General features: G+C 44.2%; 1 protein-coding gene across 2 annotated transcripts in view; it reads right to left on the bottom strand.

Annotated features, from left to right (window-relative positions):
* SHROOM4 (shroom family member 4) overlaps positions 1-27243 on the bottom strand; it is a 308392-nt gene that overhangs the window by 87973 nt on the left and 193176 nt on the right. For both annotated transcript variants that reach the window (XM_086942015.1, XM_086942016.1), the window contains 2 exons: positions 22662-22793; positions 7220-9938 (listed from right to left, as the gene is read on the bottom strand). In XM_086942015.1, coding sequence (XP_086798141.1) covers positions 7220-9938; positions 22662-22793 — 2851 coding nt within the window. The remainder of the gene's footprint in view (positions 1-7219; positions 9939-22661; positions 22794-27243) is intronic.

Raw genomic sequence — 27243 nt, 5'->3', positions numbered from 1 at the left:
GGGCATCCGAAGCCAGCGTAAGGACATAGTCGATACGCGAGAGACTCCCATGCGCGCCCGACAGGAAAGAAAATTGACGGAGCGTGGGGTGCAAGAGCCGCCACGCGTCCACCAGCCCAGTAGACTCAAGAAAGGACGGCAGCCACATCTGTGGCCCACGTAGGTCGCGAGGCGGTTGACGATCAAGGAGACCAGAGCAAACTGAATTAAAGTCACCACCCACTATCAGACGACCAGCCGGCATAGACAAGATGGCACCACCAAGGTCCTGAAAAGTACTAGACTGGAGCCCTGGGGGGACGTACACGGACAACAACGTAAGGGAACGCCCCTCCCATCTACCAGCCACGGCGGCGTACCTCCCCCTATCATCAATCAAGGTGGTCTCTATCTCTAGGGGAAGGGATGCACGCACAAGAATTCCCGCCCCCCTGGAGCCGGAAGAGAACCCCGAACGCGCCACCACTTTGTATCCTTTGCGATTCAGGGCTTTACAGGCGTTGCCCACCAAGTGCGTCTCCTGAAGAAGTACAACATCTGGCATATGCCGTTTAACCAATTGTATAACCACCCCTCTCTTGATGCGATCTCCCAACCCGTTAACATTCCAACTAAGAATTTTCAATACTCTACCCCTCATCCCTCCACCTCCCGCCCCACCCATCACCCAAAGACACCTGCATCAAAGAAAGTCCAGGATCGCCATTGTCCATTTGCCACAAAAGAGAAAGAAAAAGAAACACAAAACAACTTAGAACTGTACCCAACCAACCCCCCACCCTGCACCCCTGCAGTAGACTAAAAAGCCCCCCCAACCAGCAGTGTGCCTGTCGCCCCATTAACTACTCTACAGAAGACCCAGAGGAGTAAGGAGTCCCCGTGAAGTCGTCCCGCCACCCACCATGAGAATAAAGGAGAGAATAATCGCACCAAAAACACCAGTCCGGTGGCCATTCGAGGCAGGGGTAGCCCCGGCTCCCAGTTCATTCTTGCCGCTCCGCTCCGCCCGAGGCGCCTCCAACATCTTCCTCTCGCTCTTCCCGCTCTGGTGTTACAGTGTCCAGCCACTCACTCACATTCTCAGGATAGTCAAAAAAGTAGGCTCGTCCCTTGAGTTCCACGCGGAGCTTCGCTGGGAATTGCATAGAGTACTTGAGACCCATGTCTCTGAGCCGTCTCTTTACGCCCGCGTAGCTCAACCGTTGGCGTTGTACCAGTCTGGTGAAATCCGGGTAAAAATGCACCTCCGCATTCTGATAGTGCAGCGGCCCGTGCGATCTGGATGCCTGGAGGATCGCATCTCGATCTCTAAAATTGAGAAGGCGCGCCACAATTGGTCGCGGCGTCGCCCCCGTCTTAGGTGGTCCCCCTGGCACACGGTGGGCACGTTCCACTGAGAAGAAATTGCTCAGTCCAGAGGGCGCCAGGTGTGTCTTGACCAATTCTTCCACAAACAGGTCCGCTGCGCCATTTTCGGACCCTTCCGGAACCCCCACTATACGGACGTTCTGCCGCCTGGCTCGCCCTTCAAAGTCCTCCAGCCGCTTTGAGAAAAGATCGGCAGTCGATCGCAGGTTCCAGACCTCCGTTTGCAATTCAGAGACATCCGAGGTCAAACTAGTGGTCTTGATGTCAAGCGCTCTCACACGATCATTTGTCTTGCCCAAGTCGGTCCTGATGAGGGAAATATCAATGGCCATGGAGTCCACTTTATGGGACAGAGTCTCGTGCTGCTGTTGTACATCGGCACGGAGGCTGGTGATGGCACCCATGATGTCCATTAAGGTAGGATCCGAGCCGTCCGGCGGGCCATTCACTGGGGCCCCTTTGGAGATGGCCCCCGATGTAGGTGGCGACTTAAGATTCACATACCGCTCCATGCGGTTATTCTGCGTTTGCGGTTTGCCCCGACCACCTTTATTCGATGCCCTTTCCGGATCGCCTCTGCCCGCCATGATGGGTTCCCGAGAACAAAGGACAGGCTGCCGCAGGTCAGGGTCCACAGCCGAGAGCCAGTCGGATCAAAAAGCCACAATCAGGCCGACGAGGGCAATACAAGTGTGCAGTGTCGTCACCAAGGAGATGGCAGGCAGGGCCCGTGTAGTCCGATCGGGCGAAGTGACGAAGTGGCGAAGTCCGGATGGACAATGGCACCGTCACGGAGCGGAGTTCAGCTCGACGTAACTTTGCTCAGGAGTCACCGATTTGGAAGCCGATTGCAGTCCCCGCCTCAGTAGGCCGTCAGCATTACAGTCCCACCAACGTGGGACAGGATTTCAGGCAGGATAGTTGCGGTGGATCGGACGGTCCACGGAGCTCCGAGCTTACGCGGCCATCTTGGTCGCCCGCGAAGCTCCTCCCCCCCAAAATCTGTTTTTAAGCCGGTTTATGACACCTTCACATTAAAAAAAAAACAACATACACACAGGCACTTGGTATTTCGACTCTGCATTGCCACTGAACTTGATTTCAAGAAGAAAAGTATTCTGGAGCCTTGACTTCAGCAGGCCAGAGAAAAAACTAGTTTTTAGAGGTCAAGCTGGCTCCAGATGTGGTAAACTCCCAGACGTAAAACCTCCGGATCCAACCACTAGATGGCAGAATAGTGAAGATCAAGTGGAACTAGAAGAGTTCTCGCTCCACAACCTCCTCTCTCTTACAATACACATGAACATGAGTTCCTGCAAACCCAGCCATGGCCTCAGAAAAATGCCAGACCCAAAGCAGACTTCCTACAGAAGGGAAGTTGCACCAAAGCAAAGTCAATTTACTCCAAATGTATCCAGAAAATATCTTTATTGTAGTAGAAAGTAAGAAATGGATATCAGCCAACGCGTTTCGTTCCACAATTGGAACTTCATCAGGGCGTAGCTATTTAGATCAAGGCAAGGTCTGCCCGCGTATTTGAACCAAGGATGTCTTAAGAGGTATAGGTAGAAGACATCCTGAGATCTCAAAAACAATTTTAATGCAGATGTAAGTTCTACAACTTCGTCCAACATCCCACAGTCAGGGTAATATTCAATGGATGAGGAAACACTGCTGCCGACGTTGTATCTTATCAAGGATAATGGCCACTACACAGTGACTGTGGGGTCCCCTTTCCCACTTTCAAGTGGATTAGGTGAACTGTCTGCACCACCTCAGTGTGATGCAGAGTTATTAGGCCCCTTGACAAACTTGAGTCTGTGATAAGGCAAAGGCAGAGTGGCAAAGTGTTGCTTATTTGCATGAGGCCATGCCACAAGGTAAATTATGGCATGCCCCCTTGAAATGATGCCAGTGCACAAGTAGCACCAGCGCAATCTGTATTACAGAAGGGGCTGAACACATTTCTGCAGCACTTTTCGTAATTGTAAAGTGCTCCATGAGTGCAGAAAGCAGGCGCGCACACCGGCCGTGATCCTTGTGTTCTTAGTGTAAAACAGCCCGGGGTGATTATTTTCAAAGTCACATGCAAACCACGTCCGGGTCAGCTGATTAGGCCAGGCTCCAAACTAAGTACCCTGAGCGTCAAAGGCTACAGTTTCAGGGAAGTTCGAAAGGAAGAGTAAAGTTCAGGAAGGTTTGGGGGGTCTGTATAGGACTGGGTTTGAACATAATCTACGAACAGGGAAAATGCCTCAAATCTAATCCTGGGATTTCATGGCATGAACTACTTTGGTCGCTGGAATAAGTAAAGGTGCACTTTTATGCATGGATATGGTGACTGGGAGAGCAGTTTGAACATAATGCTCACGCTTTGTTTTCATTTGAGAACTTATTGATAATTTTTTTTTTCAGAAACTTTGGTTTGGTGAAAGCTTCCATCTAAACTGCCTTGAAAGCCCTACATTGGTTACCAGAAGATCGCCATTCAAGCTGATTGAATCACCCACAAAGCGATACATGTAACAGGACTGCTCTTCATCTATATAAATTAAAATGTAACTGTTCGTTTATTCAAAATCTCAAATCTCAAAAAGTTTTTCACCGATTGCTTTGAAATTGAGACAACGTTGCATTCGAATACGCAAGTGTTGTTATATACACAACGTTGGTTTCGAATACGCGCGTGTCGAATACGCGCGTGTTTTTAATCGAAAGTACAAACAGACACGTACAAATGTCAATATGCGCTTGATAAAAATATTAAATTTACAAAAGTTCTTCACTGATTGCTTTGAAATTTTGACAACGTTGCATTCGGTTACGCGCATGATTTTATATACACAACGTTGGATTTTAATACGCACGTGGAGAATACGTGCGTGTTTTTAATCGAAAGCACTAAAAGACACATAAAAATGTCAATGTGCGTTTGATAAAAATCTTAAATCTACGAAAGTTCTTCACCGATTGATTTAAAATTTTGACTACGTTGAATTCCAATAAGCGCGTGTTTATATATACACGACGTTGGATTCAAATACGCGCGTGTCAAATACGTGCGTGTTTTTAATCTAAAGGAAGAACAGACCTTAACGATTGGGTTGCTGTGCAACAACTACAATAGACGCAGAGAGACAATAGTCTACATATATCAGGATGGACAGTTGGTGTCAGGATGGCAGACCGGGAAGTGGGTGGAGGGAGGGGTGAGGAGTTGGTTCACTTTGCAACATTAGCGGGTGGTTATAGATACACAACCTTGGTTTCGAATACGTGAGTGTCCAATACGCGTGTGTTTTAATTCGCTAGGCAAAAATACAAGGGACACATATAGACAATAATCTACATACATTAGGATGGACAGTTGGTGTCAGGATGGCAGACCAGGAAGTGGGTGGAGGGAGGGGGAGGAGTTGGTTCACATTGCAACCCGAACAGACCCTATCGATTTGGTTGCTGCGCAACAAACACAAGGAACGCATATAGACAATAGTCTAAATAGATGAGGATGGACAGTTGGTGTCAGGATGGCAGACCGGGAAGTGGGTGGAGGGAGGGGGGAGGAGTTGGTTCACTTTGCAACATTAGCGCGTGTTTATATATACACACAACGTTGGATTCGAATACGCGCGTGTTTTTAATTGAAAGGCCGAACAGACCCTATCGATTTGCTAGCTGCGCAACAATTACAAGGGAAGCATATACATAATAGTCTACATATATTAGGATGGATAAAAACATATTGTATACCCACAAGCATTGTGAAATTAAACATAGTAGAAACGTGCGCTTACTCTTTTCTTTCTCTTCCATTTAACCAGACTGAGCCACAGCAACGCGTGGCCGGGTACAGCTAGTCAGGAATAAAATCATCTAATACATTCAATAAAGGAACCTCCACTCTACAGTGGCTCCTCGACTCAAAATCTCACCATACAAGAAAAAAACATTGGTGCCACATTCTTCTCTGTTCAAACAGCCAATCAATAGCCCTCTTTACCCCCAAACATAAGATGCACAGATAACTACCTTATCTTCAGAAGACTACTCAAGAGTTGGCTTGTCCCCACATAACCACCATACTCAAACATAAATATACAGCATATCCTTGTGTATATAAATATTTATTTGGACTATATATGTGCACCTACATATCTGTATTGCTTAGTATAAAGATGTATACAAATTATGTTTATAAATATATAGATATTTGTTAGTTCTGCTTCACAAATGTACATATTACTTATGGTTATATTATTCTATGTTTAACATGTTTATGGGTCAATATATAAATAAGTAAACCTTTATCATAAATATCTACAATTGCTTCACTGTTGAATTATAAAAAAAATATAAAAACAAATAAACTTAAAGTACAGCAACACGTGAAAGTCTGAGTTTATTAAATATAACTTACGTCTACATATATTACCTTTCTTATACTTACATACCTTCCATGTACTTATGTATCTATATTTATTACTTTACTTCTAATTCAGCATCTCCAATGCACTACCCTATTTCTCACCCTATACCTCCCTCAAAATATCCTCTACCTCCTCTCTCGCACTTATCCCAAACCCCATTCTACTACGATGACTCCCAAAATATTCCTTTCTAGACTCGTCCCTCCTCTACCCCCCTTGCATCATCTCATACCTTTTTGTCTATTCAGATCTCCCAAACAAGCCCTTCCCTCTGACTCTTACCCCCTCCACCTTCCATTTCTCCATCCCAAACCTCCCCCTTACTGCTCTGAACTCCCCCAAAAAAATTTCTAGACCCTTCCCTCTTCTATCCCTCCACCATCCTTTTTCAATCCAACTAACAGACTAACATGTCCACCGCTCAAATTAATTTCATATCTCCCGATACTAATACATCCCTAATCCTCTTTGGGTTCCGGAGTAACGCGCTACTCGCTGAAAAAGCCTTTCAACGCCTTGTCAGGGGTAGTAAGCACTATATAAATGCAATTACAATTCAAGATGGTTCATTGTTAATTTCATTCATTGACTTGAAATCCACAAAATCATGCTGTACTTGCACTATACAAATCCTCTACTAGGGGAGACATAACTGCACCAAACCCAAGGCTTATTGGAATGTCTCGCATGGTGCACTGTTCACCAATACATGGCCTAGTTCAGACTGTCTTGGACACGCTCATACACCTCGGCTACAAATTTTAAAACAAACTACAACTGATTGTAGGCAGTGGCAATATTTGTATGGATGTTAAAGTTTCACTAAGGGAAGAAATATATGAATAGTGCCTGGCAGGGCGAAGTGGTAATTCTTGATGTTCAAATGGTATATGTACGGTGTTTTTGGCCCTTGCTAGCACTGTATTATGTGGGTATGCAGCTAATTAGAGCAATTGTAGTAATACTTTGCATAAGTGTCTAATATTATTAGAGTACAACTCTTTAGAGCGCACGTGGTCAAGAGCCACACTCTGGCATACAATTTGTAATTTTGTTATTTGTATTCTGAATTGTGATTCTTCCCTGCTGTGATTTCTTACGTGTTCGGTTCATTTGAAAGATGCTAGCCACTACTAACAATAGACATATACAAAAATACTGTTACTACTGTGCTAAATGCAGAGAGAAAATGTGTTTGTGTGTAACCGCGCCATTGTTTTTACTGGCGGCCACTCCAAGGATACAGGAAAACGGAGCTCTGCCATGGTTAAAACAGCCGCACCCTCTAAATTAAGTACTTTATTTCCAAGGTTCTGGCAAGCTAACAGTAGCTCCCAAGCTATCTGTTGGAGATCCCTGGTGGATACCTATCCGTGACGGGCAAGAGTGTTGAGCACCAAACTAACAGAACAGAGACTTACCTGGAAGCACGGCTTCCTGCATGACCAAGGATCGTTGTGTGTCAAGCTCTCTTCTAGGACCTTATGCTGAGATGGGCAACATCGTTCACCGCACCGCGGCCATTGGTGGTGATGACAGCAACAGCTGTGGTGGCTCGTCTGAAAATTCATCTTAACCATGGCAGGACATATGTCTCCGGAACAGTACATGCACGGCTCATGGACCACTGTGCCATGGATATTACTTGAACGTGTTAAAGCTCTGATATACTCATGCTCGCTGGAGTGTTTCACCTGATTGTAGTACACCGGCTGGTCTGCAGCTTGATTCAGAGAACAGTCTGCATAAGCAACTGGGATTTCTGGTCTTACTGGCGACGGTGGAGAATAGCTATGGTCTACGGAAAGTCTTCTTAAATTTCTACAGTCGGAAATTACAGGCTGGAAAACACTGGGCTCTGCATGCTTTGGTCTACAGTTGGGCTTTCTAGTCTTGATAACCAGACTGGGAGGTTGGGAAGTGGGGCCCACCCTGAAGGTTTCCTCAAAAAACTTCCTTCTGTCTGCAAAGGGTAGGAGTACAGTTTCTTGGGGGATTCTTGTAGGTGCAGGGGCAATCTCTGGCTCCATCTCATAGGCTTTTGGGGGGCTTTCGTTGACAGTCCTCTCAGGCTGGCTTTCTTTGGGTTGTCTAGATTTTGGTGGTTGCTTTCGCTCCGGAGACCATGTCCATCGCCCACCCACTCCGTAGGATACCTGCAGATCTCTTTGCCTTTCAAAGTCTGGAGATGGACATGGTGTGCTCCATTTGACATCTGTCACAGCAGCTGTCCGATCAGGTAGAGTAGGTCTTACTACTTCATCCAACATTGGTTCCTTTGCCTCTTGATTCAGGTACTCGGATGAATTTCCACGCTGCATCTCACTGCAAGGCTTCTCTTCAACAATAAGATGGTTTTGCTTTGGCTGAGGATTTGCCCACATATCATCCAATGTAGCGGTACTCTCCTTTACATGATCAGAGACTCTTTCAACTTCAGACACCTGCATGCTCTTTGGCATTTCCAGAAGGCATTCAGTAGATTCTGTTTTCCATAGGTCTTTGGCCTTCTTGTCTTGTGGTCTTATTGACCTGGTCTTTGGTGGTGGAGGTGGAGGAGGCAAGGGTTGCCGTGGAGGAGAAGGGCATTCAGAAGGTTCTTCCATCTCCTCCACTGGTTCTTCTCCACAGAGCAGGGTTGTGCTGCCATCACTTTTATGTAACTGAGCTTTCCTCCTCTGTATTTCATTCCTGAGGTTTGTGGCAAAGCGCTCACTCCTCCTCCTTATCTGTGCAGAACGGAAACGGGATGAACCAGGTTTCTTGACGTGCAACCTCGCTTCTTCCTGATCCCTGCATTCCTCTACTAACACCTCTGTGCTGTGTGCGGGTCTTAGACCTCCCGTGCTTTCAGATGTGGAATCTGGGGAGTGGTGCGAGTCCTGATGCGGCTCTGCTATCCCATTTGGCACACTCGAGGACCTTTCCAGATCAGGGTATAATTTTACGGTTGAGGAGATTCTAGTTCCTGATTGGTTCAGACTGCCACCGTTTTCAGTCCTAACTTTGAATTTACGGGTATCTTTACTCGAGTTCCTATTGCATTCATCATGGAATGATGTGTCTTCACACAGCTGTTCTTTGGCATTTTCCTTTAAGCATGGACTGTTCCGATGTCGCTGAGTACTGTGCAGTGGCGAGATGGTCCACTGATGTCTTTCTTGCATAGACTTGAGTTGAGAGCCATTACTACAGTTTGTCAGATCAGTCGACCGATTTGTCTCAGGAGACTGAGACGGTTCAAGGGCAGTGTGCCGATGCGTTGACTGGGCAGCCAACTGTTCTTTTGTACAAGAGGTAGTGCAATTGATCAAAGAAGCTGGTGTAGCCTGAATGTTTTCAGCCTTGTGAATATCTTTCCCATTCTCACAAGTTAAATGTTTGATTGTCGACTTCTTGTCAGAAGAAGGCTCAGTGCATGGATTTGAATTTTCACTTGAGGGAGTCTCAGTACATTTTTGGCATTTGTCCGGGTGTGAGTTTAGCATATAGTATTGATCAGAGGGTAAGCAATCCTTCATATGCTCTGAACACAAGGAGAATGTCTGTCCACAACGGCGCCCATCCCTGCTTTTATCTCGAGAGGAGAGGAAGTTATCACAAGTCCAACTCCCAGTGACCTGCAGGGAATCCACTGGGGCCGAAGCTCGTCGCTTCTCTTGGTTAGGGTGATTTTTTGGAGCACGTAAACTATCCCTCCGAAGTGGAGGCTGCGGAGGGGCTTTGCAAGAAAGGGCAAGGTTTTGTTCACAAGTACCTGATGGTGGCCTAGAGTTGGGTTCTGAATGTCCACCCGGTCTATGAAATAAGTTATCATCCGAGGTTTCGCTGACACCATTTCCTGTTTGCAGATACCTGCCATCATTGTGCTTGCAAGTGCCCAGGTCTTGAAGAATGCAGTCCATGGAGGCCGACTCCTCAGTCTTGAGTGACACTGTGTAGTCTGAAGCATTGGAACTGGCTGAGAATGAGCTGTAAGCAGAGTCTCTTTTGTTTTGATACATGTTCTGGTCGATGGGCGAGAGATTTCCCTCGTAGTATGTTTGACTGGGTTGGTCGAGGCTTTCCATGCTCCCGATGGAGCTGCTCTTGTCAGTACTGCAATGGCGGGAGAGCTGGTTCCACTGCAGGGAGAGGTCACTGCAAGTGACAAAGAGGGCTTGTTAGTAAGTAGTAGCCATTTACACATTTCTTACACATAGAAGCAAGATAAGCAAGGCTATGGAAGACCAGCTACAGGCTCTATACTTAATCACTATTGGCAACTAGTACTGACAATGCCCACAGTAATGACCTTTGCAAGCTATGCAATAGTCAATTATTGATTTATTATTGTAGGCATTAGTCCCTAAATTGGAGAGAAAAAAACATGCTGCGGTTTAAATATGGCGACAGTAAAGTAAAGGTATCCCTTGGTACGTTTCTTCACTAATCAAGCCCACATAGTGATATTGGACATTTACACTGAACAACATATAACAGAAACATGTGTTTAAAAAACTTTTTTCAAATTTATTATTCTTATTAAAAACATTTTAAAAAATCACACAGTAAAAACAAACGCAACACAAACTACTCAATTGGGTAACCGTGCCAAACCTGTAGGCCGCAAGATTTGAAAGCGCCCAGGACTGGTTCTGTGAGATTGTAATACCTGATGAGTTAAATTTCAACGACAAATGATACTGTCCTAACCTTCTGTCTCTCCCATGTCTTGTGTTTTCCATTGATGAATTTAAGGGCACTGTTTAGTATATTTGTATAGGGAGTATTTTATGTTGATAAACCCCGTGTGAAGTAGAAGTGTATTTTCTACACTTTTTTCATATTTGTTTTTACTGTGTGATTTTTCTATGTTTTTAATAATAATAATAAATTTGAAAAAAGTTTTTTAAACACATGTTTCTGTTAGATGTTGTTCAGTGTAAATGTCCAATATCACTATGTGGGCTTGATTAGTGAAGAAACGTACCAAGGGATACCTTTACTTCACTGTTGATAAGTACCCTATTCCCCTGGTTTTGGGGGTCCCTCTCCTTTTAAATTAACGTTTAAATATGTCGGCCTTATGCGTACACTAGAAACTTTGAATTAAAACCTCTTAATCAATGCATAGACCTTTTGTAGAACAGTATTTCCAAGCAGGCTGGAGTACTGGTGACTTTAGAAAAGGCATAGGGCCACATGTATCAAAATTGGAAATTGTGATAACCTAATTGCGATTTTCTGAGAAACACAATTAGGTAATTAGAATTTCCAATGTATGAAACTCCATGAGTTTCATATAATGATTCGTAAAGGGTCGCAAACCAACCTACCTCATTAATATTAATGTGGTAGATCGCAATTTACAACCCCCTTGGAATCGCAAAAATCAATGGGATGGTTGCCTGCTGAGGTCAGCAGACCACAACGTCTGCGATTGCTTTTAATTAAAGCAATTTTTTTGTAAAGCAGCCTATTATCCTTTTCGGGACTGCTTTACTAAGAGAAAAATGAAAAGTTTTACTTTCATTTTTTAAGAGCAGGAGTGGTCTGTGGGGCCACTGCCTGCTCTTAAAAATGCTTTTACAAACATTCACAAAGGGGGAAGGGGACCCTTAGAGACCCCGACCCATTTGCGGATGGGTTGCCACCTACTTGACGTAAGTGGTAACATGCAAATGTTTTGCAACCTCATTCACGGTCACAAAACAGTCAAACATACCATTAGAATTTTCTATTTGGAAGGGACACCCTAAACACGCCCCTTCCAAATAGCGAATTGCAAACCCATTTTGCGATTCGGTAACAGGTTACTGAATCACAAAATAGGGTTTGATACATGTATCAAGCATTTTTTGCATTCGCAAACAGGCCGATTCTGCGCACACAAAAATGATTGATGCTTTTTAGTTTTAATGCACATCACAGGAAAGTACAATTTTCATTGTCAGAGAGAAAAATGGTAGTATTTGATTTACATTTCTGTAGCACAGAGACAAGATGTGTGTGTGTATTATATATATTTATATATTTATATATTAGGTAGCTATTGTTAGCTTAGCTTTTCCATAGACAGAACATTCTTGATTTTGCTAATAACTTTGGCCTCATTTGAAGAATTTACAAGAAACTTTCCAGAAAACCAAAGTTTCTGGGTGATACGGCAAGCGATGGGTAAAAAAAATAAGCATTTGCAATGCAACAGGTCTCGTACTTGCGAGAGTTTGAGCTATTGGCATTGTAAATGATAATGCCATTTATTTATATGTTGGTTTTCAAAACAGATAAAAAGGTATCATTAACAATGCCAATAGCTTAAACTTTCGCAAATGCGAGACCTATTGCAAGAACAGCGTGCATCAATGAAATGATGCCACTTTCGCTGTGCGAGTGGTGCATTCAAATGATACAGGAGTCAGTCTCCCCCTCTTCTAAAGGCAGCGCTTACATGTACAACAACATATTAGACATCACAGCCAAGTAGTGCAGAGTCCCCCTCCCCCTTCACTTTCAGTCCCGGGGACATCAACATATATTATAAAGGCATTCTACCATAATTACACACAAAAAAATAATTACCTAAAAAAAATTTTTTTAAAAAAAACGCTTGCTGAAAAAAAATGAAGGTGAAAGTAACATTATAGTTAGGCGTAATAAAAATATCTGTTTTCGTTTTTTTAAAATAAAAAAACATTTAGAAATGCACTGAAAAAAATAATGGTTAAAGTAACATTATAGTTAGGTGAATTTGTCAGTGTGAACAATGTTTTGAACTAAAAAAACACAGAAACGCACCAGTTATAGTTAGCAGCGCTAACTATAACTTGCGCCCCGCCATGCACTGTTTATAACATCACTGATGACATGTTCTTTGACATAATTGCTGGCACCATACAAGCTTTGTTTTCCCGCATATTGCTTTATATATGGCTTTACACAGAGCACAGTTCACATTAACAATCAACCACAGTTATATGGAAAACCCTCATTGAGTATGGTGTTATATCTGTAGACTAATTTTTAGAGAAAGCCAAAATAGTGAATGCCAATTCCAAAATGAATGCCCCACTAAGAACAGCTTATATCTGTATGAAACCCTGGACAGACACTGAACATACATTAAGAAATTAAGTTGATATCAGTAGAGATCGGAGGAATGTAAACAGTGCTTACTTTATAGAGAGTTTACTTTATACCACACTGTTTGCAAACACTGAAACTTTCTTAAGACATACACCACAGACTACTAAAAAATATCGACTAAAAACAGTGCACATTCTATGCAACAAATGTCGAAAAAAGACACAATTCGCTAAAAATAACCAAGATCTGAAGGTGCTAAACATCCTACTACCTGCACAGTTCATACAATGGTGAAAACCTTAAAGATAGCCCATCTTCTGAAGCAAAACAAGCACATGTACATCGGTTAGTACTTGGTGTACATAGTCTTCTATGTTAAGTAGAAATTGAAATGCAGAGACGATTCTCTTGAATAACTCAAGGCAACTTACAATACTTAGTATGTAGAATTTCTGCCGTACCAAAAGACTTAAGTGGAACATAAGCCTACTATCACCTGTACACAGAGTTACTTTTGAATACAAAGATTTATAATGTATTCAATACCTCTACACAGTTATGGTGTATTAAGTGGACATGTCTTTTCTAAATACTTACAGTCATTAGCTGGACCCAAACTGTACAATGTTAAGTGGAAAAGTAACATGGCAGTTATTCGCCACAATCTAAACTGTAAAACAAATCAGCACACTCACTGGATAATGTAATTTGTAATGTCATCAATGATGTCGCCAGTGATGTTTTCAATGATGTCTTACGTGATGTCATATGTGAGGTCATAAGTAGTGTATGGCAGGGGCGCAAGTTATAGCTATAACTGGTGAATTTCTTGTTTTTTCTTTTATTTTAAAAAGTTAATGTTCACACTGATATATTGACCTAACTATAACATTTTTTAACTTTATTTTTTTCTGTATATATATTATACACACACACACACAAACAACATAATATATGTTAAAGCCTATATCCTATTGTTATCTCCAACAACACATCTGCTGCTTTTGTATTTCTTGAGATCTCATTCCTGGATGCCTGGAACTTGGTCATCATCCTAGTTAGTTCGCCATTGGGTGAAGCGAATTTAAGGATGTCAGACAGTGAGAAAATAGGGAATTCATTCGTAGCCACCCATTCAAGCTATGTAGCTCGCAAATCAAAAAGTCAATAAATCAAGTATATATTTGATTTAGATTTTTTTTTTATTTGCTAGCTACACAGCTATAGCAGTCTCTAGTCCAGACATAAATAATGTTGCCTTCTTATCTAAGAAAGCACCCTTTCTCGCCTTCAGTGTCATGTATGTGCTCAGGATCTGCTCGGATCCCAAAGCTTGAATATGTCGCCAAGAAAGTGCGACGGTGATGGGTAAATAATCCCTTGCAGAGGCAATTTCATCTCAGGTCTTTCTGGTCAAGACCAAGTATCACTGCAAGCTTTCCAAGTATAGAACTGATGATACATCATTTCGTTTTGGTTAACGTGTTCACTGGGTTTAGTCAAGTCCATCAAGTGGCTTGTTACTTAGGGGCAAGGGAGAAGCAAATAAGGTTGAGAGTGTCCAGGCCATTGGCAAATAATTTACCTTGGCTTAATACCATGTCCATGCTTTCCAGGAGAGGTAAGTTGCTTCTCCGGCCGATTGCAGGGTGCATGCTGACGAGTGGTGGAAAATGTTAGTTACTAATCAGGTAAACAACATTTTGGACCAGAGCACACAGTTGTTATATGGCACCGCATAATAGGGGTGACTTTGAACAAGTCCTGACTGTCAGTCAATAGCACTAAGGATGCTGGAAGTGGTTGTCCCATACCTATATGAAGTTACAAATCCCAGCATTCTTAGCACAATTAGCAAAAAATAACAAGGGTTAGCTGAAAGTCACCCTGACCATAGCACATGACCGCTATGAAATTGAAAATGTCCACTGTTCATTTTTGCTGGCAAGGCCAAATGAGCCACAGCTGCAAGCGCTCTAAATGCACATTTCTCCGACTTGTCCACCAAACATGGACACTGGCCGAACCTGGTGTGATGCGTCTCATGTTCGGGGTGATTGCTGATAAAGCATTTGTTGACATTTTGTGTCTACAGCCAATGGTTGACTAGCCAGCTTGGCAAACACAGACCACACGATTACTTTAATTAGTTTATGTTATAACAACTTATAAAGCGCACAAATACCAACAGGTGTCTCGGCGCGGACTGCTCCAGGGGGCAGGACAATGGCCTAGATGTTAAAAGCCTTCTTATTAAAGAGCCAAGTTTTTAATTGTTTCTAAATGCCAAAAGGCTATGCATGGCTCTGATCTGAGGAGGGAGAGAAAGAGTTCCATAGCTTAGCAGTGACAACCACAAAGCTTCTGTTGCCCAAATTAGATCTATACGTTCTTCATCAGACAGCCTTTCTAACTGCAAACTGAGCGAGTAACGCAATTCTTCAAATGAACCGAGGGCAGCAATTGTTGTGACTTCACCAACGTAAACTCGTAGGTCGTGCTTTAGAGAAGAGAACTGCGTGGAAGGGTCTAGTTGTCTCATTGTCCTTGGCACAGTAATATCAGGAAATGATAAATCTAGGACTCGCCCCCATCGAAGCATCGATACCAAGAGTCTTTTGGACTCTGAAATGCACTAAAAAAAACAATGGTGTAATAAGAGGAAAAATAAGTTCCCTAAATGTCAGCAGTGGAAGGATATATTCTTCCATTCAAAAGGATGGTAAAGAAGCTATTCGCCACAATAGATGGAAGGAAAGCTGCTGAATAAGGAACTAGGGAATGGGGGGTGGGGAGGGGGTTCAGGAAAGCCAACAACTGATAACCAATGGGCTGACCCAAACTCCCCTGAAGTACTGGTACGATCCACAATATGTCTGACAGGAGACGGCTTCAAAGCAAGAATATTTAAAAAGGGCAACATTATCCTTCTTGCCTCTACACCAAAAGTGTGCACAATATTAGTTTGGAAGAAAAAAAGATGTGAATTGAATACTGTTTACTTTCACACTTAACTAGCAAGGGAAGGACCACAAAGTCGTCTTGAATAATAATAGTGCTCTCTTGAATAAATTGCCATTTTGTCTATTAATTTCCTACATATATGTATTCTTCTAAATGTGCTTTCAGTCTACTGAGCGACAAGTTTTTTTTATATTGCATGAAAATGTTAGAGCTTTTAAATGTATTCACTGTTTATACTATTCAGTTTGCGGTGGATATCTGGCCGAATATTCCCCACTGTACTAAATTGCCATTTCTTATATTTCCTACAGTTACGCATATTTTTAAACATGCTTTCAATCTAGTGACCAATAAGAATTGCGATTTTATATTTCAAGTTTTGAGCTTGTAAAGTTAATATTCAGTTGGTGTAGGGTATCAAGACAGCCAGCCATATCACTGCCATACGGACAGCCCTATCCCCTTCCATGCTTATACAGAGCCCATGGGGTCGCCAGCGGATGTAGTCTGCAATATTGAGTAGGAAATATTAATATATTGGAATATTGTTGTTAAAATACCAACACTACATCAATGTACCTTGACAATATATGTATTAGCAATTTATTTGAGAGGGGCACATTTGGGAGGAATTCAACTATGAAAAGAATGTTAGATATAGAAAGGGATTAACCTTAAAAACTCAAATCTTTAAATATGAAATGCAAATCTTATCACTCAGACTGAAAGTACATTTAGAAAACATGCAAATAACATCAAGGATTGACAGTACAAGTTTACTTGTATATACCTATCCTCTCTATGTTATGGGTATGACATTCTAGTATCTCGATAGTCCCTACTCAATATTCTTGTATCTTGATATCCCTTATTGTTATCTCTCGATATTCCCTACTTAATATACTTGTTGTATCTCAATATTGCCTAGTATGTAGTCTTGTTTCTCGATATTCCTTATTCTAATATCTCGACATTCTCTACTCCCTATTCTTGTTTTTCGCTATTCCCTGGCCTACTCCATAGTCTATATCTCCATTGTTTCCAGCGTTACCTCCTACCCCCATGAAATGGACAGTAAGGAGCTTTTTGCCTTTCACTTCATCTCTGGCTTGTGGTACTAAATAACAATCAGGGACACAGGTGTACCCAGAGTTCGTATGTGCCTCTTTAATCCCTACAACTTTAGGTAATAGAACTTAGGGGCAAATTTATGGGACTGGTGACACAGGACAGGAATGCACCACATTCAGCCGATATGGTGCATTCCTGTGCTTTCCACCGGCGCTGGCACCTTCTGGCAGCCTAGCACCAACGCAGGCTCCGTTGCACCAGGGTGCAAGGGTGCCTCTGTTGCTGGCAGGATTGCTTTTTGCGCAGGAAGGGCCACCTTCCTGAACAAAACCAATTAATTGATGTTTTTTCCTCTTTCAATGTGTGCCGCAGAATGCAGCACACAAAGAAAGAGGAAAAGCTGGAAGAAATGAAGATATTTCCCCTCGTTACACCTCACCTCGGAAGGCGTAAGATTTTGCCACATTTCCAGGTTTTAAAGTCCTTGTGAATCTGAGAATGCATCAAAAACCATGGGCGTTGTGTAGGAACATGGAACGCCTCCAGAGGGCAGAGTAAGGCAAAACGTGGATTTGCACTGCCCTGGCTTTACTCCACATCTAGCAGCTTTACGTGACCTTATAAATATGTTTTGGTGTTTTCCGCCACCTTTGCGTCACAAAAAGTGATGCTACGGCAGCGCAAGAGCCTCATAAACATGCCACTTGTGTTTTTCGCTCTGATTACACACTTACATGTGAACAACACTGCCAGAGCCTTTTGTTTGAACTAAGGCTTAAAAGAACATTTCTGGCAAGGAGCATCGGTGAGTTGGCCTAAGCACAAGAATGCCTCCCATGGAGGACAGCCCCCATCACCCTTCTTTCCTCCTTCCCAGTGGAAGGAGGCAGTCCACGCACAGGATGAAGAGTGCCCTCAGCAGAGGAAGCTGCTGGTGCCCACAGCAGTGGGCACTGCACCACATCCTGCCGCCTGCCAGGAGGAGACCCTGAGGAGTGTGCCTCGAGAGCCCCCCTTAGCCAAGTACAGAATATTCTGTGCCCAGCTGGCAGGAGAGCACGCCGCCCACTCCACCACCCTTCCTGCCATAACAATGTCAGGAGCTGAAACGAGATGAAATCAACTTCTGACACCAAAAACTATTAATAAGGAATTGTCCCTTTGAAAAAACTTTGTTTGTGCAAACTCCAAACATGGACTCTTGTGGAAGAGGAGGTCGGAAGTGGACGAGAAAAGCTCTTTACACATTCGAATTGTTTGCCTATAAATATTTCTTCGGTCATCTAACCAAGGTGATGGTGCGGGGGAGCTACACAGGAAAGTGCAAGGCAGACAGGGAGAAGTGAGGATTTCTAGAGGTGAGAGTAAGGGAAAAGAACATCTCAGGGGGAAGGAGATGATGCAAAAAGAAAGCTGCATAAATATAGAGAAGCGATATCAGGGCCACTGGAATTATGCAGCAGGGTAGGGACAAATTGTGTGTCGGTTAACTGAATTATGTGAGAAGGAATTATGTGAGAAGGTAACATAATGCAGAATATTTTGACTTCACTAATTTGCAATGAAAAAAAAAATTGCAAAGTTGTTAACACTGCTGAGGCAAAGGCCGCACAACATTTGAATCAGTTTAACACCTTAACGCAACAATCAGCAAAAAAGGTGACCCGTTACAGCGCCTTAAAGGGCCAGACACGTGCGCAGCATTTTTAGTATGAATCGTTTGAGCTAGAAAATTTTTTTGCTAAAATTTCCAAATTATACAGGAGATGGGTGGATTACATGGTAAGTGCAGCAAATCCATAACTATGCGAAAAACGCAGTGGTCATTTGAAGAGGCGCAGATTTGAAGAGCCGGGTCTTCAGTTTCTTCCAGAACTTAAGAAAAGAGGCGGTTCTCCTGTGTAGGGGGGGGTCGTTCCATGCTTTAGGAGCGATGTAGGAGAAGGCCTGACCTCCGGTTCTTGTTCTTAAGAGATGTGCTGAGCAGAGGTGCCTCGAAGGTTTGTGAAAGGAGATGCAACTGCTGAGGTATGCAGGGCCTATGTTGTGTAGTGCTTTGAAGGGGTTAGTGAGGAGTTTGAATTGTGAACACTTGTGTATTGGGAGCCAGTGAAGCTCCTTGAAGTACAGCACTATACAGGAGTGTCGAAGGCAGGCGCGCAACACCCATTGGACTCACCGGGCTTCAGCCCCCCCACCCCCCCCCCCCCCCCCCCCACCCCCCGTCGTGTGTGGCAGCCCGAGATGGGACAGATCCCGGACACACACACAGCCATACCCGAACATTTCACAGGTCTTTAAAAGACCATTGGAATGTTAATTAGGCCTTGCTGTTGTTTCACCCCTTGTTGGAGGCCCTGCAGCTCCACTCTGCCTACTGATTAAAGGTTCAGCCCCCCCTGAAATTTTTTCTTAGACCCCCCCGAAATTTGGCTCTAGTTGTGCCTCTGGTCGGAGGGATGGGCGGAAACAGAAGCGAGGAGGCTCTATAAGTGTTATATTGGGGTCGTTTATTGCAGTTAATGAACTTTAAGGAATCACTGATGGTGACTCAGTCACTTCGTTTTTCTTCTTTCCTCTAGGTGTTCCGGCTCTCTGGTGGGGTCCCGGGAAGCTTGTGAAGAGGAGTAGAACAAGAGGATGGGTAAGTCACTGTGGTATATTTGTGAAGGGTAGTATAAATCCCGTCACCACACCCGGGTGGAAAGCAGTGTAAAAAAAGCAAACAAAATGTCTGGTCTTCTTGTACCCGGATCACGGTTCTCTGTCAGTGCCTGGGATTTTCACTTTCGCTTCTCGTGGCCCTTCGCTTTCTCCGGTCGTCTCTATTTCCTCTGAGGATATCTCCTTTGCGCGCCTCACGTCCGAGGGGTCCCTCCTCTGTTTCTTCCTATGCGCCTTTTCTTCTCCCCCGGACTCTCCTGTATGGTCTCTCATCTGTCCTTCCTTAAACCTTTCCTGTGGGGATGAACAATAGTCCGTCTTCACTGTTTGTTCCCTACTCCAGCCTCTATGGATGTCATCGGGACAAGGAAGTAGCACAGAGCACATTGGTGCACTAATGGGTAAGGCAGAGTCTTGTGGTGGAAACGGGGGGGGGTCTTCTCACAGGGAGGTTGAGGGTGAATCTGGCTGTCGAGTCCTGGATGGGTTGCAGTGGCCTAGTAAATTACTTATTGATACTGGAGTGGAGGGTGTTTCTGCAATCCAGTTTGCTAGTGATGATGGCATGTGTGACAGTCTTGAAGTTGTTGCTCAGGAGCCATCTGAAGATTTTCCTCCGCATCTTCAATGTGTGGAAGACGGCTGCTGTAAGACTTGTATGGTCTTGTCCAGTTTGCGGTCTTTGAGGATTAAGGTTCCTGGCATGCGTGCTGCCATTGAATCTGGATCTTAGTTTGGCTGGCCACCAGATGGAGTCCCATGGCGAGGAGTTCAACTTCTGTCCTGTTGACTGTTAGCCTTTATCCAGTTGGCACTTTCAGTCATGCAGGGGTGAACTTGTTCCGTGTGTAGGGATTCTTATCGGAGAGGGAAGAGTATGATTTGCGAGTTGTCGGTGTAGGAGACGACGTCGATGTTGTAGGCACAGATGACACTGGCCAGAGGGATCATGTGTGCATTAAGAGGGTCAGGATGAGGGATTAACCATGCAGAACTCCACAGATGAGGTTGTGGGTATTCAAAGAGTAAGGGGCAAGGCTGACTACTTGTGTCCTGCCAGTCAGGAAGTGGCAAATCAAGAGGAGAGCGGGTCCTTGGATTTCAACATTGTGTATGGTCGGATGGGGTGGCAGACCATTTCAAATGCTGCAGAGACATTCAGGAGGATGAGGGCTTCCGAGCCTCCTCTGTGCAGGATCATGCAGATGTCTGTGGTGACGATGAGGGCTGCTTCTGTGCTGTGCTTGGCTCTGAAGCCAGACTTTGTGGTGTTTAGGAGTTGGTGAGACATCTGTTGAGGGGTTTCTCCAAGACTCTGGCCAGAATGACAGTAATATTGGTCTGTAGCTGGCAACTCTAGATGGGTTTGTAGAGGGTTTCTTGAGCAGTGAGAGGGCGGTGGCATGTTTTCAAGTGTCCAGAATGATGGCTGAAGTGATGGAGGTGTTGAGTATCTGTTGGAGTGCTTCGCTGATCAGCTGAAGTCATCTGACAAAGGTGGGATGGGGGCAAGGATCTGATGGGGCCCTGAGTGGATAGACTTCATGGTGGCGGCATTCTCACCCATGGTGATGGCGAGTCATGACGTTGTGGTTTCTCTTTGGTCGAGACGTGAAGTCGACTTGCAAGGTCAGGCGGGTGCAAAAAAAGGGTTGCAGTTGCTGTCTATGGAGGTTTTCTTGCTGCCAAAGAATTCAGCTAGCTTGTTGCAGAGATTCTTTAAGAGGGTGATGCTGGTGGAGGAGCCCGCTGCAGGAAGAGTGCAGGGATAGACGGCCATGTGCATTTATGGGTGCACCAAGAGCAGACAAAGGGGCCCTGGGTACAAGGAAGTGAGCAACAATGGCTGAAAAAACTTAGTCAAGTATGGAACTTAGTGTAAAGGTGCTAGTGGATGCAGTTACAAGCCTGTCCTTCTTGAATGTAACATAGGGTGACTACTGTGTATCCCAAATTGCAATTGTACAGCAGTTGATTGACCTTTAATGATTATTTTGAGAGTTAAAACGTATAGTAGTGGATGCAACCCAGGGAACACAGGAGAGGAAGCGCGTGGCTGACAGGTGAGCAGAGTACGAGTAAGAATCTGTGCATAAATATTTATTTTTCTATGTTGCCAATAAAGGTTGTTACATTAAGGTATAAATGCTAATGTTGGATCAGACTGCTAGCTAAGTGGAGGCCTAGGGTGATTAAGCACGGGGATGGCCTTGACTCAGAGTGTTGCTGGGGAAGATATTTAAAGAGGACTACAGCGGAAGCAGGCAGGGAGTTCTATCTGGAGAAAATAAAGGCACAAACATTTCCAGCGCATACCGTCTTCTGCTGAGACAATGCTGTTGAAAGTGAAGTTGTCTATGGGGGTCACCTTGTTTGGCTTCCTGAACTGGTGGCTGAGCAGGTATGCTTCAAAAGAGGCAACACAAGCCTGAAAGAAACCACAGGAGGCTACCTCTTCATTAGACCGAGTGAAGGAAAGGGGCTACTTGACAGGCAGAGGGTGCCTAGTTCAGAGATTTCCAGATAACATTCATGCAGGAGTCCCGTCTTCAGCTTAATGGCATTGAGTTACTTTGTACTATGAGCCTTTCAATTGGATGGGTTTCCTCCATGGAGTCAAAACAGAAAGGAAGAACTAAGGGAAGTTTGGAAATGGCAAATAGCAGAAGCTCATGAAGCAATAAATTATCTTTGAAACATAACCAAAAGGTATTTCTTCTAGTTTATTTAATATTTTTGAAGTTTTCATGTATCAAACTGGACTGCACAATAACCTCTTAATTGGTTGGTACTCCAGATTGTATCCAGACATACACAGTGAGTGTCCCTAAATCAAAGGGAAGCATATAAACAGTAAGTATGAATTTATTGCACGAGTTATGCAGCTCCTAATGCCAGAGAAAGGAAGTTTAATTGTCCCATTCCATTCCTTCAAGTCTAGGCATTGTGCTCACTTATGATTACCGGGAATTGCTCGGTAACAGGAGAGAGAGGAGCCTGTGGAATTAAACATTACTAACACATTGGAAGCGTGCCACCTCCCATCCCACAGCAAGAAAGTTCCCACTCTGAGGCCAGAGAGGGACAAGTACTCACCTTGTTTCGCATCCCGAGTGCCAAGACAAGCTGAAGGTGTCTGGAGGAAAGTGCATGGTGCCCGCTTCAGGGCGGACCTCCGACAGCTTGGCCAGGTGCCATGAGTGAGGCCTTATGACGGGGACATTCCTCCTGCCAGAGACAAAAAGTGGAAAAGGAAGTCAGCACAAGGGACCAGCTCTGAAATCACTTCCCACATGGCTTCCCTTTGTCAACAAGCAGGGGACAAAAGCATTCTTTAATCAGTGGACACAGCGAGCTCAGATACACTCAAGTTTTTATCCATGACATCCTAAGAGGGAAGTTTCCAGCCGAGCTGACAGAGGCACTAAGCACCACTGCAATGCACATCTGTACCCAACTGCACACATCCCTTCTGGGAATACAAGGCAGTCTACCAACCACTCCTATCCAGTTTTAACCAGTCCTTGTAGACCCAGCAGATACAAGTATACAAATTCCTGCTGAATATTTGCCTCAGCATCTGCATTTTGTTAATTCTTGCACCAAGTCCTGAAAATAATTTTCCTTAAATGTACATTGTTTTCAGGAGCGCTTGATGCCAACAGCTAAGAATTGATTTATAATGCCAATAGCATATTTTTCAGCTGACATATAAACATTGATTTCGACAGAATGAAGTTACTACCTGGGCATTTCTGGCAATCTACTGCCCTGCTAGGGAGATATTCAAGTTGTATATTCGCACTGGTGATTAAAGTCGGTGGATTATATTGGTCTTCTTATTTGATGAACTCCAGCAATGTTTTTCTGCTTAACATTTTAAGATTAATGTCTAAAACCTCATATGCCACAACTGGTTCCAACAGAAACCGATCCAATTGGTGAGAGTGGATTCCTACCAGGTCAAGCCTCCACCCAAGCACCTCATATGATGAGGCGGATAAGTCACGTAGGAAATGACCATCTTGTGTGGAGTACCCCAAGATTTTTTTGACCCTGTTTTTGGTGCTGTTGAACTCTGTACACTTCATCCAGCTAAGCAGTAGTAAAGTCCCTCTGTGTCCCCTTTAAACATTGTTCAATTGGCATAACTCTAAATTGCATAATATTTGCCTTACTTAGACATTGCTAGTATATGGTGCAAAGTGTCACCAGGGCCTGTAAGTTAATAGCCACTAGTGGGCTGCAGCACCTAATGTGCCATTCACTACAGTAGCAGCGTAAAACATGGCTTCAGGCCTACCACTGTAGTCTGAGTGGGGCAGTGTAAAATCCGTAGCTCCACTTGATGAAATAATCAGACAGGCCAAAACCGTCCCTTTAAATATGAATAGCTCACCCCTAAGTCGGCCTCACAACACATAGGGCAGAGTGCATGATATTTAAAGGTAGGGCATGTAGAAAGTTAATGTTAAACATGTCTTCGTAGTGACTAGCACCTAAAAGCTATTTTCACTGTAGCAAGGCTGGCTGTTCCAAGGAGAAACACAAGGATGCACTATAAAATGCAAGCATGCTATCTTCGACTATGAAGCAGCTACAAATGTCATTCTTGGACTCTTTGAATGAATGAATGAAGAGATATTTATAGAATGCAACTATACGGGGGAGTTACAGCTCCCTGAGCAGCACAGATTTCAGCTGAGCTTTAAGCCAGCTTTCGGTGTGAATAGAACAGCGAGAGGGTGTTTCAGAGGCTTAGTGCAAGAGCCGCAAAAGAACTGCCCCTGGATCTAGCTCTGTGATACCTGGGGATGCATAGGAGGTTGAGATGAAAGGAACTAAGAGTTCTTGCAGTGGAGTCGCGATAAAGCATGTCCGGTGTGTATCTGGGACCCGTTTGGTGGAGGGCTCCGTGAGTGATCAAGAGAGTTTTTTAGCTTAATCTTGACCTTGACTGAAGCCAGTGTAGTTCGTGGAGCCCTAGTCTGATGGACTGGAATTTTGGATGTTCCGAATAAACCTAGCTGCAGCTTTTTATACACGCTGCATTTAGGCCAATAGATGGTGCGGGGCACCTAGGTAGAGTATGTTGGCATAGTCCAGCCTGGAGGTGATGAGCACATGCACGATCCCCTTGCAGGGTGTCCAGTGGCAAGAACTTCAACAATTAGCAGACTGAAACACGTGGCAGCCGTGACCTTAACCTGGGGTCTGAAGGAGAGGGTGGTGTCCATCATGAACCCCAGGTTCCTAACGGCAGTGGAGAGGGTCAGTCCTAGGTGCCAGAGATGCAATTCATCACGGGGGAGGAGGACCCATATGCCAGAATCTCAGTTTTGTCAGAAATCAGTTGTGGACAACCATTATGCATCCATTGAGCTATGAATTTGAGACAGCTAGGAACATTTCCAATAACAGAGTTGTCGAGTTGAGTGAAGGATAGCATAGGTTGCGTGTGGTCTGCGTATGAGCCGATGTTCATACCCCAACTTTGTGCTACTAGGGCTAGTGGGCCAGGTATATGTTAAAAAGGGTTGGACTCAGTGATCAGCCCTGGGGAACACCGCAGATTATGGCTCTAGCCCGGGAGGTGAAGGGTGAGAGGAAGACTCCCTGTTGCCCATCTGTTAGGAAGGAGCACAACCATGTAAGAGTGTGGCCTCCAGCCTTTATAAGAGGATCAGGTGAGACACAGTATTGAAGGCGGCAGAGAGATTAAGTAGGATGACTACCGCTTTCTGGCCTGCGTCGAGGTTGCTTTCTGATGTATTCAGTGACACCAGGTAGGGCAAGTTCTGTACGGAAACCGGCGCTGAACCCCGACTGGGAAGGATGTGAAATTTTGTCCTGTTCCACGTAGCTGGTGATCCAACGATACACCGGGGATTCAAGCATCTTGCCAAGATGAGGGAGAAGAGCCTATAGTTGCACAGGGTACATGGACTGTCATTAGCTTTCTTTAACAGCAGGATCACTAGTGCTTTTTCTCCAGTTAAGAGGCACCATTCTGCGTTCGGAAAACAGACATTTTTAGTGTAATTTAATCTATTACAATTTACTCTAACTTGTCTTAATTGGTTTGTGTTTTGACTTTATTACCCTTTGGCACTGCATAAATACTTTACGTATAGCCTCGAAGTTAAGTCTGTCTGCTCTGCGCCACAGCTACCAGGGGTTGAGCTCAGGTTAATTTAGCGACTTATAGTGGTTCACCATGACAAGGATTGTGTTTATTATTTAAGGTGGGGGAAAAACACTTTCTCACACGCCACATACAGCGCCCACGTCCCATTTTACTCAGACAAAGCCTTAATTACCGAGGAGCAATGGGACACTGTGGGGCCTGTTTACAAGGAGCTAGCACTGCTGCAGCGCCATTTTTTTAATGTAGTGGCGGCGCAATCTGTGCTCCAATGCGCTCAGTTTGCAGAGGTCTGCGTCACATTATAGCTGCGCCAAGTATCTTGCATGGAGGTAGGCCTTCCCACATTAAAAGCCATTTATAACTGACGCAGTGAAATTTACAACTTTTCACTGTGTCACTCCACGGCTTGACGGAGTTAAAATACCTATGCCTTCTCAGCCCAGGCATTAAGATTGACGCAGGTCTTTTAACATGGGACTCGTCTATGTGTTCGGACACATTGCTGGAGTTACCTCAGTGCTGACAGACTCCAGCAATGCTTCACTTTAGCGTCAAAAGATGTGCCCGAATTTTTTTACGCATCCGTGAATCCTTGAGTCATGGGGCACTGTATTATAAATACAGCACATCCATGTCATTGTTTGGGCATTTGGGGCAGGCGTACAAAATCTGACGCATCAATTCTGATGAGTCAGTTCTTGTAAATATGCCTTTTTGTGCCTAAAAAACAGATGTGGTACAAAAGGGGGTAGTGATGGACGGAGCATATGAATCAAACACTCACACGCAGTCAAACGATCTGGGTTTAATCCATCACCGTTCTTTAGCCCACTCTGCCACCCCAGTTCAGACAGGGCCATATGCAAATCAGTCTGACCCTGTGCCTCATGGGAACAGTCCAGCCCGAACTGCCAAGCCATGTCTTCCCTGGACCGGAAACAAGCTACCGAGGACCGGTTTCTGGCATTCCAGCCGTCCGTGAATCCTTGAATCATGGGGCACTGTATTATAAATACAGCACATACATGTCATCGTTTAGTCATTTGGGGCAGGCGTACAAAATCTGACGCATCAATTCTGAGTCAGTTCTTGTAAATATGCCCTTTTGTGCCTAAAAACCAGATGTATCACAAATTCCCATAGCTACTAAAGAAGGTGCGGGCACAGCTGACATTAAGACACATGCTGCAAGGTTGAAAACTTCACAATTTGGTGATTTAAAATGTTGATGCAAATATTAAAACACATTAATGACAAAATGTGCATCAGAAAATAGGACTGTCCCTTGTCCGTGAGCCAATGTTCTATTTTGGGGCAATTTAAGAATATTACCATCATATTTACCATTATGTGCACGAGAAATGGGCTCAGCTTTTATGATCTCAGTTACAGGATTACTCCACAGAATCAATGATACAGCATGCACAATTTAAAACACTCCTAGATTTTAGCGTTCCTAAACAAACATTTTAAATAGACCAAAGGTCCCTTCTTTAAATGTCATTTTGTCCGCCAAAGATAAACTCTATG

The sequence above is a fragment of the Lissotriton vulgaris genome, chromosome 10, assembly GCF_964263255.1.
Source record: "Lissotriton vulgaris chromosome 10, aLisVul1.2, whole genome shotgun sequence".
NCBI lineage: Eukaryota > Metazoa > Chordata > Amphibia > Caudata > Salamandridae > Lissotriton > Lissotriton vulgaris.
Note: the sequence above shows the minus strand (reverse complement) of the source record. Positions and strands in the feature narration are given on the sequence as shown.